At 46.1% G+C, this 17,279-nt stretch overlaps 1 protein-coding gene across 1 annotated transcript in view; it reads right to left on the minus strand.

The window, feature by feature from the left end:
- The window catches only part of LOC127002500 (uncharacterized), a 46,563-nt gene extending 30,087 nt beyond the window's left edge, over positions 1 to 16,476 (minus strand). Inside the window, exon 1 of the mRNA XM_050868518.1 lies at positions 16,377 to 16,476. Within this exon, the coding sequence (XP_050724475.1) occupies positions 16,377 to 16,458 (82 nt within the window). The 5' untranslated portion in view covers positions 16,459 to 16,476. The remainder of the gene's footprint in view (positions 1 to 16,376) is intronic.
- Between the last annotated feature and the right edge of the window lie 803 nt (positions 16,477 to 17,279).

Consider the following 17,279-nt stretch of genomic DNA (forward strand, 5'->3'; position numbering starts at 1 on the left):
TTCTATCTTTTATCGTTATCTTCATGATGACTGCTCTTCTGAACTTGCTAACTGCATGCCTCCTCCCTCCGCGGCCCCGCTGCACGACTTTCTACTCATGCTCATCCCTATACTATCCTATACTATCCAAAACGGAATTTCTGATCAGTTGATGCGTCTCGGATCAAACTGATCAGAAATCCATTCTAACTTCATTTCGGGCAGTTTGCATGTCAAGCAAACTCACTTGCTTGTTTCTGGATGCATAATCATATCGTCAGGCAAGGTGGGTCGTGTCGCTGGCTTCACGTGCGGAGGTATATCTTGGCATGGAAGCTTCGTCTTGAAATTGAATCACCAGAGCTCAGTCCTGTACTTGACACACTGGGTTTGTACGCGGTCGGTTGATTGTGTCATCTTGGAACAACACCAGAGCGGCGTGATGCTTGACCCTTCTGTGCCGGACAGCGATGATTTGTCTGCATAATCCGAGTTGTCCATGCCTGCCTTCTGGTATAGTCGCTTATGTTGAAAGTGCCAGCCAACGGTGTCTCGCCATGCTCCGAGCACTTTACAGCATTAACTTGCAAGAAGACTGCGACAGACCTAACACTCTGATAGCTGGCACAAGCGCCGATTCTATTGAATACCGGGCTGACCGCAGAAGCTCTTGCTTCGATCTCGAGCATAAAGAGAATGGCCAAGCATCAGATGTAAAGGTGTTATCTTGACTCCATTGTGGATGGTATACACCAGCATTTGAAACAAACAATACCCAGTTGTGTAGCCTTGTGATTTATCTTCGTGGTCTCTCCGTGGTCTGTGGATTTTGCCGGTTGTTGCGGAGGTGCCTGTTCTGATGCTGATGGTGGTGGCTGCGGCAATTGGTCATATTTTGTTACGTCCTCTTCCTCTTCTGGCGGTTCGAGGCGAGATCTTCTGAAAGCTCAGCAACACTGCTACGGTAGAGTTTATGCTGAGGAATCTTGTAGAGAGCCAACAGGAATGTCAGAAGTGGCGCGGGCATCACGGTACTCTCCCCACGAGTCTTTCAAGTCCGTGCTGTCACAGAAGCTGTCTTGCAGACCAGAAATCAACGCATCACAGGAGGACCTCCCTCAATTTGGCACCGGCTTCTCTCATTATGTTCTGATTTCTCAACTGTATGGCTTCCGGGTCAGCTGCAGTGATACCGGACGAGAAGAAAATGTCAGATTCAGTGGCTCTCTTTGTGTTGGCAGAAATCGATTCGAGAGTCTCCATAATGCGAGATGATGAGATGCTTCATGTCACGGTTTTGAAAGGTACTTGTCAGCACTTCACCATCTTCCAAAAGGCTCTGGGCAAATGCCACAATGTCACTCATAGTGCAACAGTGACCCTTTGCTAGGAGGGCATCAATGAATGGGATAGCTCGAGTAAAGAGTTCACGTTTCATGTTGTTGATAGAAGTTGTCGTATCTTCTTGGGTGGCGGTGGATCGTTCATATCGGCGAAGATAATTCTGAAGACAGAGGTTGTGGTAATAGAAATCCGCAGAAACGACAGACTTGACTGAAGCATCTTCATTGTCCAACAATCGGTCTGCGATTCGTGTAAAGACATCGTCCTGGTTGTGCCTCGCAGCGCCAATGAACTTTGTTGCACTCTCGTACTCGCAGAACCTGTACTTCATACGAGAGTCCTTGTGCTTGATCTTTCCACAAATAACACAGGGTAATTTGTTGGGATCCTTGTCAGAGCTCGGAGGTTCAAGTTTTGCAGCATTGCCACGAAGTGATTTTCTCTGTTCAGTTGCTTTTGTTTCCTGTGATTCTTGTTCAATGCTTTGATCTTCGACAGCTGCAGCTTTCGCCTCAATAGCTTTGAGCTTTCCGGAATGCGTGTAGGACTTGTAACATTTTGTTGGTGTTAGTGGTACACGAACGCAAGGTTGTCACTGTCCTCACCGTCATCTTGTTCGTCACCACATCGATCGTCTTGAGTCGCTTTGCAACATCATCGTTGCGAATCATTTGCAGCTCGTTTCAGTCGCTCGCGTCCAGATTTTCGCTGGTTACCGGGGTTTTGCTCCGCTCCTGGCATATGATGCAAATTCTCGGATCAAACTTTGTCAGCCCTCCTCCATGGAGGGAACAAGCTTTGCATGACGGTCCAGGTACTGATGAATGCGCCATTTCAATGTTTTGACTTCATTCTGGTCAGCAGGTCCTCATATGATCTGAAAAATATGCAATTAATAATCAATGAACTACAGTGACAAGTTCGCAAATAAGTTCTTAAATAGCCATGATCACTTTCATCTACTTATCACTTATGTATCGGAGGTAGATGTTCAGCCGAGAAAAACAGACGATCACATCTGAAATAAATTACTTCAAACACATATATCAACAACCTTACGCCGGAAACAACAATCAGGACATCTTGTTAATGCAACAGAAAATACATATGGGACAGCGAAAAAAGACAGTATGTCGTGAGTATGCCTTCGGATGGCTCAGATGTACCCTAAAGAAATGGATTTCACCCTGAAATCAATGATATAGAAAGTGGTATTACACGCATATGCCACGAATCTGAACGAAAATACCAAATTTTCATGGCACTGCGGAAGGCCGCCATATTGGATTTCTGCGATTGCCAATTTTAGGGCCCTTTGATGGCAGCAAAGCACCTCGGTGATTTTTTTTCATGCCCAGGCATCCATAAACAAAGTTCATATACGAAACCTTCTCAACACCAGATTGCAAGCAGGTCTATACTGGCAGGTGCCCAGGACTACTGTCTATGACTTGACATATTTCCAAGAAGAATTAATAATCAAGACACCTCTCCTCTCAGAAATCGGCCTCTATTTTTGTACTCTTCTGCACTTTTATCTTTTATGGGGAGCGGCGAGAAATGGCTTTTTTGTACTCTTCTTGTTGCCCTTAGACCGTGTCGCTTTGATGTGAAAAAACTACCTAATACCTTTGGGCACGGTGGAGTGTCGCTGCCAAATAAACTCCAGGAAGTCGTTGGTATAGATGCCAGATCTCCGCTGCTTCATCACTGCCCTCCGACGGGTCTGGCAAATCATAATGCCATGGGAACCTTCATAGTAGTTATGATAGTAGTAGTAAATTATGTATTAGTAGTGATTGTTGAAGAATCAGTAAATTACCCTACAACAGTTGGGTCACTCTAGATAACACCCGTCAGACAATCCCAAACAAATTATACCAGGTTTTGGGTAGTGGTATCCAACAAACAACTCCAGACAGCCGAACAAATAATAATACTACCGGATCACATTAGTAAATCTGTCTGTCTCAAATAACTGCTGGGGAGGGCACTTAGCTTTACAAGCAGTTTCAAAAATGTTATTTGTCTCTGAAGTCTCTTGCCGGTGTAGTATCCCTCAATTCGGTCAAATAAGTGCAAACCAGTGAATGGGTGCATGGTCTGCTATTGAGCCGGAAGTGGTGGGTGAGAAAACCAACCACGTGAGTCCTGGGCCCGTGTTTTTAAATTTATATAACCAGATGGCGTGGCTTCTCCATTTCCATAGGTTAAATATCCTTGTCTTTAATTTTAATTCATGAAACAATTAGTTATTATTTCATGAAGGAAACACTTCACTATTGTTGTCCTTTCATGATAAATGGCGTTGATCTTCAGGCAGTAGATAAATTGATTCTGTCTCGGTTTGGGAATAATGACCAGTATTCAATACCATCCAGAGCTTATTTGAGAATGGACGATCTTCGCCCTGATTGGCAGACTCTCGGCCGAGACCCCAGTTCCTAGGAAATGTTAAGTTGTCTGATCCCCGATTGCTGGCCTGATTCTAACATAGTATAGCCTATCGTTTAACCGGGCATGGGCGCGACGCAAGTTCCCCACGAGACCACGCTGGTCTCCACATCACTCCATACTCTCCTCCAGAGGTGGCTATCTCTCTCTCTCTCTCTCTCTCTCTCTCTCTCTCTCTCTTTCTCTCTCCTCTCTCTCTCTCTCTGCATATGGCTATAGGCACAAATCAGATCTACTTCATTTTGTCCGTGGCGTAACGTTGGATGGTGCGGCCCAGCGCCTGTGCTGGCGATCGAGCAGCAACGTTGCATGACCCACGTTGCCAGTGATGATATCAGAAGGTTACTGAGTCATTGTCTTTCCTCCATCCCAGGTCTATTCTTAGTCTGCAGGATCTGCGAGATACTATCTCTCCAGTGTGTCATGATGTTGCCAGGAATTTCCCTTCCCTAATGCTGGTGTACGTTCACCCTGGTTGTAACGTCATTGAGGTATCTGCAGAGATAGGCATCCTCCATCTCTTGTAAAGGTCTCTTTTATAGAAGAAGTTCTTTGTTCACTAATGCATTTTAAACTAAGCATTTATTAATATTTTAAACTAATGCTATATCTGGGCGGACCATTTCAAAACTATCTTCTAATAACTTTTATCACCCTTAGATTATTTTGGTATTTTGCTATTCCATTTATTGCTCCGGTGCCATATGACCAAGATGTTGCAGCACCATAATGAAACTCTAAATCAATCAATTATTATAGTAGGATATCAATATATTATTATTGCTTTCAAGCTTATCACACAATTAGGCATACAATTGTCAGTAAAACCCCGGCAGATGAATCACGCCACCTTATAAGGTGTCGTCGTCAGTGTTTACGCTCAGTTGCCTTTTCGCACTCGATTAATTTGCGTAAGTCACCAACCGTATTCAGTGCTTAACGGTATTTTCCAACCTGGCAGCCTCCATCGCCAACTGCGAAATTGCGACTGACACACAACGACAGTCGCTCTCCTCCGTCCTTTTCTTATTACATAAGGCTACGATATGAATTAACCTTAAGGAGGCACAGAATTGTAATCACTTTCATTGGCCTTCATCATTACATTTGGTGGCAACGGTCACCGCGCACAGCGCCTTCGCTCACCTCGTTCTCTCAGCCACGAACTCTCCTTTAGGCTCCGGGGACAGAGCGTACAAAAAGGGAAGAAAGGAGTCAACTTGCCTGCCGTCGCGACTACGCACCTACCGTCCGCGGCAACACCACAAGAGCGCCGCTACAAGCATCTCTGAGTCGCCACATTACGCTCACAGAGCGCCAGCTACAAACTCTCACAAAAAGTCGCCACCGGTGCAGCCTCACGTGCCAGCCCTGAAGCACATCATCACAAGTCGCCACTACGTGCAACTCACAAGGCGCCGCATCCTGACCTCATTTACCTGGCTATAACGCTCTGGGCGTCCAGCCACACACCTGACCTCAAAGCACAGCTACAAGCCAAAACTCTACAGGCATCCGGCTTCTGGCCCTCGAAGCACCAGCTACAAGCAACTCTGCAGGCGTCAGCCTCTGAAGCCCTCGAAACACACCAGCCTGGCAACTCTACAGGCGTCCAGCCTGGCCTCAAGCACCACCAGCTACAAGCAACTCACCACCAGGCGTCCTTTCTGAAGCTCAGAAACACCAGCTACCGACCTACAGGCTACAGCCTCAAGCCTCAAAACACCAGCCTAGCTATTCTACCAGGCGTCCAGCCTACAAGCCTCGAGCACCAACTGGCTGCTGCAGGCGTCAAACCTACAAACCCGAACACCTGAGCCTACGCAGCCGATAGCGGTTACAATCACAAAACCGCTCCCCGCTTCAGCCAGCACTGCTACGAACACGCAAGCATAAATGCGGCAAGCCACCTGCCAGCACGAGGCACGCCCTGACAGGACACCCCTGCCCCTCGCTCTACAGCGGCAACGCTTCCGCCGCCCACGAACATCATTTTAAACTCTTCCGGCGACAATCGGCAAGGGCTGCATGTCTCCAGTATTTCTGTTCCCCACTACCGTTTTCTTGCAGGCGTCTTCTCGGGAAGTTTACACCGATCATCTTATCTGCCACCTGCCATCTCTTACTATAACCAAAAGTTGACACGGCCATCCATTCGTCTGGCGGCAGTGTGCAGCTCAGCCGCCGCCCTTGACCGCTCAGGTGCTGGGTTGGCGGTTTTTCCGGCATATTTGAGAATCCTCCGATAAGCCCATCCTCACCTCTCCCCACCCGCCGCTGTGGCCGCATCCCGTGATTTCCTGACGCTGCAACGACACTGGGCATCGCAAGCCGTCGCCCTCTCACTACATCCAACGATAATGCCAGTATTTGTGGATGTTCCATATTTCCTTGTCCAAATGTATAAACTCAGCAATGCATTATTAATCCGTGCAAGGGGCACGATTTTTTATTTATGTTCCTAACACTGTTAATCAAGTCTTAATTAGCCAGGAGTAACGTTCATTCATGATATTGATTCTTTCTTATTGTTTACTACTTGGTCTATTGAGGTACCATTGTGATTCCCTCAGTCAAGATAATCTTCATCGTGCACCTCGTTTCTTTACTACCGCTCAAGGAAAGCATGAGCATAATATTTCTTTCCTTAACACGTACCACTTGTTTCCATAACAGATTATTCTTTCTATATACCCATATCATTTAGAACATTTCATTATATATATCTGCATCTAAACAGGCACTGTATATTAATTTCTTTTGCCTTTTTAGGGTTTTCAACACCCAATATTCATCTTCTGGGTTCCGTTTATTGGTTCATATTTTTTTTGGCTATCGACTTCCTGTGCCCTATTTTGTAGTGATTTGCATATATTTTTGAACAAGACACTCTACTTCTGTCAAAGGCGACACCTTTCAACAGTGCTCGTCCTTTAGTGAAGGGACTGGAGCCATTACCTGACTTGGTGAATTTACTAAGGTAATCTGTGTTCAGGCCTCATTATTTATCAGTGGAGCTGCAGACGTTCCTTGAGATTTCGTCTTAAGCGCACAGCTTCGCTCAAGTTCAGAGACACCTCGCAGCATCCCCTCGCACCGGCCGCAATACAGGCTCAGTAAGTCTCTCACCTGTGGTTTTTTGCAACCAATCAGGACATTCTATGAACATTTGCTTTGTTTCCATGAAACGTGAAGTCCTTTATTCAGACAGAGGCTGAATAAGGTTAACGATTGCAGGGCAGGCGCGTCATTCATCACTTTGCAGGAACTTCTGGAGCTGAAACCATCAGCAGGCCTTTAACTATGCTCACGGAATTGTTTTCATAGGTCAGTTGTTCTGCAATACAAAAGGCAGAGGAACAAGTACAAGTCCTCAACAGGCATTGAAGTACGCTCCCTCTTCTCAGAATAAAAAGACATGACCAATGACGTGAGGCGTACATCCAAGTGTCATAAAATACTAATTGAACAGCAGCTCGTGAAATAGACGGATTAAGCCCTCCCTTGCAGGTGAACCGTTTTCCGCCATGGTTGTACGCAGGTGCACGATCGGTGTCATCTCCGACTCCGCCTGGGTCTCTGACCACGGCAGGCGAGTGCGTTAAGTAGCCTCCAAGAGAACGACCTGAATGGTAGGCGTGAACTCGCGGGAATCGCAGGCGTGCACCGCTAACAGTCAGCCACAGCGAAAGAATGCTTCTGCTCAGTTTGCTTTTATATGTCTCTGGCAAGGTTTGCTTTATGGCAGATGGGATCTTAGGATAAACATATGAAGACCGCATAACCATAAACCTGAAAACAACGCGATCATTGTCAAGGTAAACGCACCTGAGATGGTCGGAAATTCATCGCCTCTGTCAGCTGTAATCTCCACTCAAATTGGAAAATGACCAGCCCACACGGGCTCAGGGACACCACCGCGAAATTAATGCCTCTTCCGGTCCGCGACCACACAAGCCATTGCAGACTTTGGCGGACGGCAACAGCGATCGTGAAGGTCCTCATATAGTTCCAGTCGTGCTGCAAACTTGTTAAAATCAATTTGCTAACGCCTCGGCGAGGCAGTGATGTGTATCGACGATTCCTCCGTACCGCGTGACGTTGAGTAACTCTTGCAACGATCAGGGAGGTTTTGCAGGGCATTGTGCTAAACGTCATGGATCCCTGGCATCGCAAAACACGGTGTTCGGTGTCACTTTGATGTCAGGTAATATGGGAGAAATGTCGCCCGGACCAACTGAATACCCTTCAATGGTCAGGCTAACACTCGCGTGTCAGGCTTCACCGAACAAAGGTACAGCTAATTTAGGGGCATTCTAAGGGTTGCTGTTGATCAGCCAACCTCAGATTTGGTGTCCCTTCTGGACATTATCAGGGGCGCTTGCTCCAGGCGGCCATGGAGTTACCTGATCTTCAAACACCACATTAAGTTAAACCCATACAAATCCTTATATATCGAAGTATTACCAAGTTCCCCAGTCAGGGGAGAGTGGTTACAACAACTATCTCTGAAATGTTAGAACAAGGGTGTCATCAAAGAATCGAATTATGGAATTCACCCGCATTCCTGGTTCCGAAAGGCAATATGTATCGTCTGTGATTCAGTTTCCGGCGTGTGAACTGCCGCGACCGTGGATGATCATTTCACTTCCCGTTCTTCGAGATCTTCTGATGATGTCTTTCAGTGAAATAGTATTTACGAATACCCAGTCTGGTCAGTGGCTGCAACGCTGCCATATTTGAAGTCCTGCGATGAAATAACGGCTTTCAGCACCTTTCATATGGCCACTATAGTGGGCAGGATGCCATTCAGGCTCAGAACTCCCTTGACCTTCCAGGACGTAGTTGATATTTTGCAGTGACTGCTGACAGCTCATCTATATTAATATTTAGGCAAAACATCATCCTGTAAATGAGACGTGCATGCACACATGCAAACCTAAATGATCTTTACCACAGACTTCAGAAGTCGGATAAAGCTCAAAATCTCAAATGTAAGTGCAAGCCTCCAGATCAAGTTCTTGGGGCATGTCATTGAATAATTCGACATCCACAGTGGACGACAAAATAAAGGGCCCTGTGCAGTTCCTCAATAGCGTCTGCAGGACAAGTACAGTCTTTCTTAGGTGTCACCAGGTGTGGGCTTTCGTACAGGACTGCCAGCACTTCCAGTCTATATCTTTTAAGGCGGCAATACCATTTCAGTGGCTCCCAGCTCAGCTTTCAAACGAGTTTTGATTTAAGAAAGCGCACACAGCTCCGGTCCTTCTTTCCGGTTCAGGGCCCTTTCAGCTTTAGCCACCGACGCCAATGAGTGGTGAGCCGCGCTGATGCAAACGAATAAGTCCGGCAAAAGCGTGATAGCGTTCGCCGATCGATACCACAGCTCGAAGAACCTGTTACCACCTGAGGCTCTAGCCATTGGCCCGTTGAAGCTCAAACATTTTCGTGACAATGATGGGGAATTTAAAATTGTGTTGTATACAGACAAAAATGCGGCCATAACTGATGCACTGAAAAAATACACGGTCAAGTCTGGCGAATGAGGTTCTAACGATCAACATACAATCCGGAGATAAATACATCGCAGGAGAAAACAATGTGGTCGCCGTGCTGTATCTCAGAATGTTCCGATGATGCGCGATTACCACCCAAGTCGTCACAACTTCACTTCCCCAGGCTACACACTGCTCAGCGTGACCTGTGTGGAAGAATTGGGCCCGCCCTAAGGTCGGGAGTTGAATCAAACCTCCTGGTGCTTGTTCACCGCAATTCTTCTATCGAGGACAACCTCCTTTTGTAGGTCATAGTATCAAACCGGTGCCTATAGATACAACTGAGTCATCCCAGACATATACGTCCCCGTGCAGCAAGCTGATCCTGCTGCACCCATTGCGGGTCACCAGGAAGAACAAACATCGTCACGCAGACGAAATTCTTGCTGGCCCACATTACGGGTTGATGTGAAAAACATGTCGCACATTACGTCTGGCACAAGGGGTCCGTCAAGACCAGCACCTGTGTTCAATACTGCCCAGTACCGACATAGCAGGATGTTGTTAATATAGACTTACAGCTCCCCAGAGCAACTTACAGCTCACTGCTACTTATTGGTGGTAAAATCAAACAGTTCTTAGGTTTTCTAGTTCTAGCGCCTCTCAAAGACAAGACAGCCACGCGTGGCCCATGCCCTCGTGTTTCACGTATTCGTATGCACATTCATCTCCTCAATTCTCTTGGTGACAATGTACAGGTTAGAAAATTCATTGAGCGAGGAAACTTCGCTCAATTTAACATCACAATCGCTTCTGTCACGCCTACCCAGCTGCTAATGGGTTGGAGGGGTAATAATGAAAATCTTACAGGTCCTCCAGGCCGTCGTGGTGCAATCTCCGATAACTGGGATTGGCTATCACATATAGCCGCTTCCGCCATCATCGGTAAACGACTCTACGGGAATCTCCCTACCATCTTGTAATAGAATTGGAAGAACGTCTTCAAACATTTCCTTCAACCCAACAACCTCTTCTAACATTAGTACGCAACATGAATGCATCCTATGTTTTTAAGATACCTCCAGTTAGGTGTACATCAAAAGCTCTGAAAGGTTGAAATGATGCCAGCTCTTTCAAACAAAGAGCGTCATTTAGATTTGAAGGTGACGCAGTCTTGATTAAAATAAGCAGAAGGAGTTCGAGCACAGGCTAAATTTGTGGGTCCTTACTGCACGTTGTTCAGATGTCAGGAAATCGGTTCGAAGTTTTTCTCAGGAGTCGAATAGTGAAGTCAGTCTAGAAGTTCACAGTGATCGTCTGAAAGTAATTCCCTCACGCTGGACCTTGATATTGGTACTTCCCCTCAAGTCCGGAAGTATTCAACGAATCAATCCCAACTTTCCATAACAGACCACGGTTGCATCTTCATTCCACCACTCAGATCATGATGTTGCGTTTCTGACATCTTGTTGTCCCTCGGCTCTGATTTTTGCCTTACCCAATACCTGAAACCTGGTGCCTCAAACTTACATAGGAGAATGGCTTTCCTCATAGAATATGTGCTCTCGTGGTATCCACTACCCGCCTTCCTTGACCAACTACGGGCTGAATCCAGGATGAGTCTCAGAAAAACTACTCCATGGCAGACGCCCGTGCGGGCTTTCCAAGACTGGGAAGCAAGGCACCTTCTGATGCCAACTCTCTGACTCTTTTCCAGCGCGGAGATGGATTCACCATTCTTGGGAAAGGTTGATGAGGTAGACATGGATTATTGTTTTCACTCAGTTCACTCTCCGAGGTAAAGGGGGTTGCTTAACATCGTTGGGTCCGCCTCAAGTTCCTCTTCGGTACGGCAACCGACGAGGTCGTGCACGATTTGCGGGACCACTACTCTCAAGTACTTTCCTTTGCTGCCCGAAATCGCAGGGTGATCAACGCCAATTGTAGAAAACTTGCGCGATTGCATACTCACATTGAGGAACTGCTAGAGCAAACACATAAGATGGTAGAGGTTATCAACATAGTTGTCAAGCTATCGACCAGGTGAATCAGTTTCTCCTCCTAGATCAGGCCTTGCATGTACTGGAAAACGTCATCAGCTCTGTCGCAACGGCAAATCAGCAGGTTATTAGCAACATGGTTGATGCAGCGCACGGTAGAGTCACACCTGCCTTGTTCCCTCTACACGATTTGAGAACGACTGTCCATATCGGGTATCAAAATTCTAGTCTCAAGCCTTTATTCACCCCAGACATGAGTCAATATTATTACCCCTTGATCGAGTCCACCCTCACGCCCGATGCCATAATCATTCATGTTCCGTTTCAGACGGCGGACGTGTTTGAGGCCCATGAAATTGTTCCATTTCCCTTTTCCGCCAAGGACAGTGTGTTAGCCCTGGACACGTACCCGTCTCTTTTCTTAATCGCGGAGGATTTCGCTCTGTATTCAACGGGTAGCTACTCACTCTTGCAATATTGCAAGGAAACGGTCTTCAGGCGATTCTATTGCTCTGCGTCTCTTTTTGCCTTCCTACCGGTCGGGGAGGAGTGTGCGAGATCGCCCTTACCCGAGTGAACGCGTCTGACGCTCTTTCCCTGTGCCCTTACAAGCAACTACCACCAACACCTGTTTTCCATAAGAACTTTCAGGGTCTGCAATATTTATATTTTCCTCAGTCCGTCTATGTATCGGTAATCTGCCCGGAGGGTACCACTTATCAACGGGTTACTGGTCACCATGCCATAAAGGAAGCATGCTATATCCGCCCACTAACATAACAACGTACCTGTTCCGGATCCGCCTGCGTTCACGTAATATTTCCCATCGAGTGTTTCTCTGCTGTCTCTCTCTCTCCGATTCACTTCTCCACCATCTCTTATGACTAATTCTGAATAATTCCCTTAATTCATTATCTTTCAGAGTTTGCAGAAACTGGAGGAAACGCTGCCTGAATACTTGCAATCTTCTTTTACTTGTACCTACTTTTTTGCAGCAATGTTTCTGATGTTCAATAACCGTCGTCATGTGCTACGTCGTAGGAGGAACTCTTATCCGCAATGATTATATGGTGGTTCAGACAAGGTGACAGGATGGTGAAGCCACTGATGCAGTTTTTTCTCACGCAAGTAGTTTTCAATAACACGCAAGACAATCCTGTCTTGTACTTCTACATTGTACTATGTTCCCACCGCACGCACGACAGCAAGAGTTTTCACAGCGAGTTTCTCTTCCTGCAACGAAGCGTTACACTGTTAAGCAATCTGAGAATGTATTTTTCTGATTTCCCTGTGGAATGATTGGAATGATTACTGCCTCCAGGGAGGTGTAAGCTTCCAGCGCATTCAGAGATGATTGTCTCTTGAATGGAGGCATACATCTACGTTCATTTCATTTTCCTCTCATTAAAAAACTTGTTTAATCAAAGTTGTTCTCGTGCTATTAAAGATAGAGAGGCAGCTACAGCTTACAAGGAGCCTTCTTTGAACCCTAAATCTATTCTCTTCTACTTACCACCAAAACTTAATCAGAAAATGTCAACAATGTGCTTCTTCCAATTCTTCTAGTGACTCCCTACACCCAGCCAAAATGTCTCCCTCCACCAATTCTTACCTTCCTCCCTTCCCTCCTTTTTCCTTATCGGTAATCTGCCCGGAGGTACCACTTATCAACGGGTTACTGGTCACTGCTCTGCCTTGGAAGCATGCTTTATATCCGCTCCACTAACGCTTAACAACGTACCCGTTCCGGATCCGCCTGGTAATTTCGACCAATATTTCCCATCAGTGTTTCCTCTGCACTGTCTTCTCGATGACATTCATTTCTCCAGCATCTCGTATGTGACTAATTCCTTAATTCATTGTCTTTCGCGAACAAAACAGAGTTTGGAAACCCTGGAGGAAACGCTGCCTGATTATTTGCATCTCCCCTACCTGTACCCTGGATTTTTGTACCAATGTTTGATGTTCGTCAGTCTCGTCGTCATGTGCTACCTTATTAGGAGGAACTCTGTCCTGCACGATTATATGGTGGTTCAGACAAGGCGACAGATGCAGAAGCCACTGGCTAGGTAGTTTTTTCTCACGCAAGACAAAGGCAATAAATGTGTCATTTCTCCTGTTCCTGTACCTTACATTGTACTATGTTCCCACCGCACGCACGACAGCAAGAGTTTCTCTTCACGCCCGCAGGGCCGCAACGAAGCGTTACACCGTTACAATCTGAGAATGTATTTTTCTGATTTCCCGTGGAATGATTACTGCCTCCAGGAGAGATACCCCTCTGTGTGTGCCAGCGCATCTCAGAGATGATTGTCTCTGGAATGGAGGCATACATTCCACGTTCATTTTATTCCTCATACTAAAAATCCTTGGTTTAATCGTGCTTGTTCTCGTGCTATTAAAGATAGAGAGGCAGCTACAAAAGTTCCAGAGCCTTCGAACTCCTAAATCTATTCTCTGACTTACCAAACTGCTGTTTAATCAATGAAAATGTCAACACCCTTGCTTCTTCTAATTCTTCTAGTGACTTCTGGCATCTAGCCAAAATGTCTCCTCCAATTTCACTTACCTTTTCACCTTTCCTTAACTCCTGACGGCAGCACTGCTGTCTCATCTGTCTCTAAGGCTCAAACTTTCTGTAGGAACTCCACCCTGGACGATTCTGGGCATATTCCTCCTACTCAACCCCCCTCTGACTCCTTTATGCCCGTTATTAAGATTCTTCCAAATGATGTTTTCTATGCCCTCTCTGGCCTCAACTCTCAGAAGGCTTATGGACCTGATGGAGTGCCTCTTATTGTCCTTAAAAACTATGCTTCCGTGCTGACACCCGGCCTGGTCAAACTCTTCGTCTCTGCCTATCAATATCTACTCATCCTTCCTGCTGGAAGTATGCCTTGTACAGCCTGTGCCTAAGAAGGGTGACCGTTCCAATCCTCAAACTACCGCCATATAGATTTACTTTTATGTATATCTAAAGGTTTTGAATCTTTCATTCACAGAAAGATTAAAAAGAACCTTTACAATTCCAACCTTCTATCTGATCGCCAGTATGGGTTCCGCAATGGGCGTTCTACTGGCGATCTTCTTGCTCTCTTAACTGACTCTTGGTCATCCTCTTTTAGCCATTTCGGTGAAACTTTCTCAGTTGCGCTAGACATATCGAAAGCCTTCGATAGAGTCTGGCACAAGTCTTTGCTTTCTAAACAGCCCTCTTTCAGATTCTATCCCTCTCTCTGTTCCTTTGTTTCCAGTTTCCTTTCCGGCCGTTGTATCTCTGCGGTGGTAGACGGTCACTGTTCTTCCCCTAAACCTATCAACAGTTGTGTTCCACAGGGCTCTGTCCTATCAGCCACTCTCTTCTTATTATTCATCAATGATCTTCTTTCAGTAACAAACTGTCCTGTCCACTCATACGCCGACGACTCCACTCTGCATTATTCAACTTCTTTCAATAGAAGCCCATCCCAACAGGAAGTACACGACTCCAGACTGGAGGCTGCAGAACCCTTAACCTCACACCTTGCAATTATTTCCGATTGGGGCAGAAGAAACCTTGTGTCCTTCAATGCCTCAAAAACTCAATTTCCCCACCTATCTTCCAAACTCCTATCCGCTATTCTTCAACAACACTCAGCTGTCACCTTCTTCAACACTAAATATCCTCGGTCTATTCTTAACTCAAAATCTCAACTGGAAACCTCATATTTCCACTCTCGCTAAATCAGCTTCCTCGAGGTTGGGCGTTCTGTATCGTCTCCTCCAGTTCTTCTCTCCCGCACAGTTGCTGTCCATATACAGGGGCCTTGTCCGCCCTCGTATGGAGTATGCATCTCACGTGTGGGGGGGAGGGTGTTCCACTCACACAGCTTTTCTGGACAGCGTGAAGTCTAAGGCTCTTTGTCTCATCAGCTCTCCTCTTCCAACTGATAGTTTTCTACCTCTTAAATTCCGTCTCGATGTTGCCTCTCTTTTTATCTTCTATCGCTATTTTCACGCTGACTGCTCTTCTGAACTTGCTAACTGCATGCCTCCTTCCCTCCCGCGGCCCTGCTGCACCCTATACTGTCCAAACCCCTTGTGCAAGATTAAACCAGCATCTTCACTCTTTCATCCCTCACGCTGGTAAACTCTGGAACAATCTTCCTTCATCTGTATTTCCTCCTGCCTACGACTTGAACTCTTTCAAGAGGAGGGTATCAGGACACCTCTCCTCCCGAAATTGACCTCTCTTTCGGCCACCTCTTTTGATTTTCTTTTTCTCAGGAGCAGCGAGTAGCGGGCTTTTTTTTTTATTATTGTTTCTTTTTTTTGTGCCATTGAGCTGTCTCCTTTTTTGTAAAAACACTTTCACACTCACACTCACTCACGCACGCACGCACGCACGCAGGCACGCAGGCTCACTTACTCACTCACCGTTCTTTGCGACGCGCACAACGTCGTCGAGGCCACTGTGTGAGATGTGACCTTCGCCCATACCACCCGAGGTAACCACCAGGTCGTATGTGTCTGAGAGAGAGAGAGAGAGAGAGAGAGAGAGAGAGAGAGAGAGAGAGATGTAAAAGAAAAAATAGGTATATTAATCTTTACATATGAAACAACAACAATAACAATAATTCCACTCACACAACTCTCCTGGACAGAGTGGAGTCTAAGGCTCCTCGTCTCATCAGCTCTTTTCCTCTTGCTGACAACCTTCTACCTCTTAATTAAATTCCGCCGTTTTGTTGCCTCTTTTTCTATCTTCTATCGATATCTTCATGATGACTGCTCTTCTGAACTTGCTAACTGCATGCCTCCCTCCCTCCCGCGGCCCCGCTGCACACGACTTTCTACTCATGCTCATCCCTATACTATCCAAATCCCTTATGCAAGAGGTAAACTCTGGAACAACCTTCCTTTGTCTGTATTTCCCCCTGTCTATGACTTGACTTACTTCAAGAAGTGTATCAAGACACCTCTCCTCTCGAAATTGACCTCTATTTTGGCTACTCTTTACTTTTATCTTTTATGGGAGCGGCGAGTAGCAGGCCTTTTTTTATACTCTTTTTGTTGCCCTTGAGCCGTGTCCTTTGATTTAAAAAAAAAAAAAAACTACTAATACCTTTGGGCACGGTGGAGTGTCCGCTGCCGATAAACTCCAGGAAGACGTTGGTATAGATGCCAGTCTCCCGCTGCTTCATCATGCCCTCCGACGGGTTCACAGCGTCTATGTGCCTGTGGGAGCGGCTGTAGTAGTTGTAGTAGTAGTAGTAGTAGAAGTTATAGCATTAATAGTAGTTGTTGGGAATCAGTAAATTTACCCTACCCAACAGTTAGGTCACTCGCAAAGTGAATAACACACCCGTCAGACAATCCCAAACAAACAAGTGCTTACCAGCTTTTAGGTGGTGAAGGTATCCAACAAGCACCTCCAGACAGCCGAACAAATAATAATCCTACCGGATCCGTGTAGTAAAAATGTGTCTCAAATAACTGCTGAGGGCACTTAGCTGAGAAGCGGGTTTCAAAAGATATTGTTGTCTCTGAAGTCTCGTTGCCGGGTGTAGTATCCCTCAGTCATTTAATAGTAGGCACACTGCGTCCGAGTTAATGGGTGGGCTGCAGTGCCTTGGTCTTTACTTTGTGAAGGCCGGTGGTGGAGTGAGAGAAAACCAACCACGTGGGTCTCAAGCGATATTTTTAATTTCTCTCGCCAGATGGCGTGGCTTTCCTCTCTGTTTCCATCGGTTAAATTATCCTTGCTCTTTAATTTTAATTCAGCAAGAACAATTAGTTATTATTTCATGAAAGGAAACACTTCACTATTGTTATTCCTTTCATGGTAAATGTGGTTAGTCTTCAGGCAGTGAATAAGTTGATTCTGTCTCGGTTTGGGAGCCGATGACCGAAGTATTCAAGTACCATCCAAGGCATATTTGAGCTCAGACGATACTCATAGTTGGCTTGAACTCTCGGCCCGAGACTAGTTCCATAAGGGAAATAATTAATTTGTCTAGTCCCCCGG

This window comes from Eriocheir sinensis, chromosome 23 (assembly GCF_024679095.1).
Source record: "Eriocheir sinensis breed Jianghai 21 chromosome 23, ASM2467909v1, whole genome shotgun sequence".
In the NCBI taxonomy this organism is placed as follows: domain Eukaryota; kingdom Metazoa; phylum Arthropoda; class Malacostraca; order Decapoda; family Varunidae; genus Eriocheir; species Eriocheir sinensis.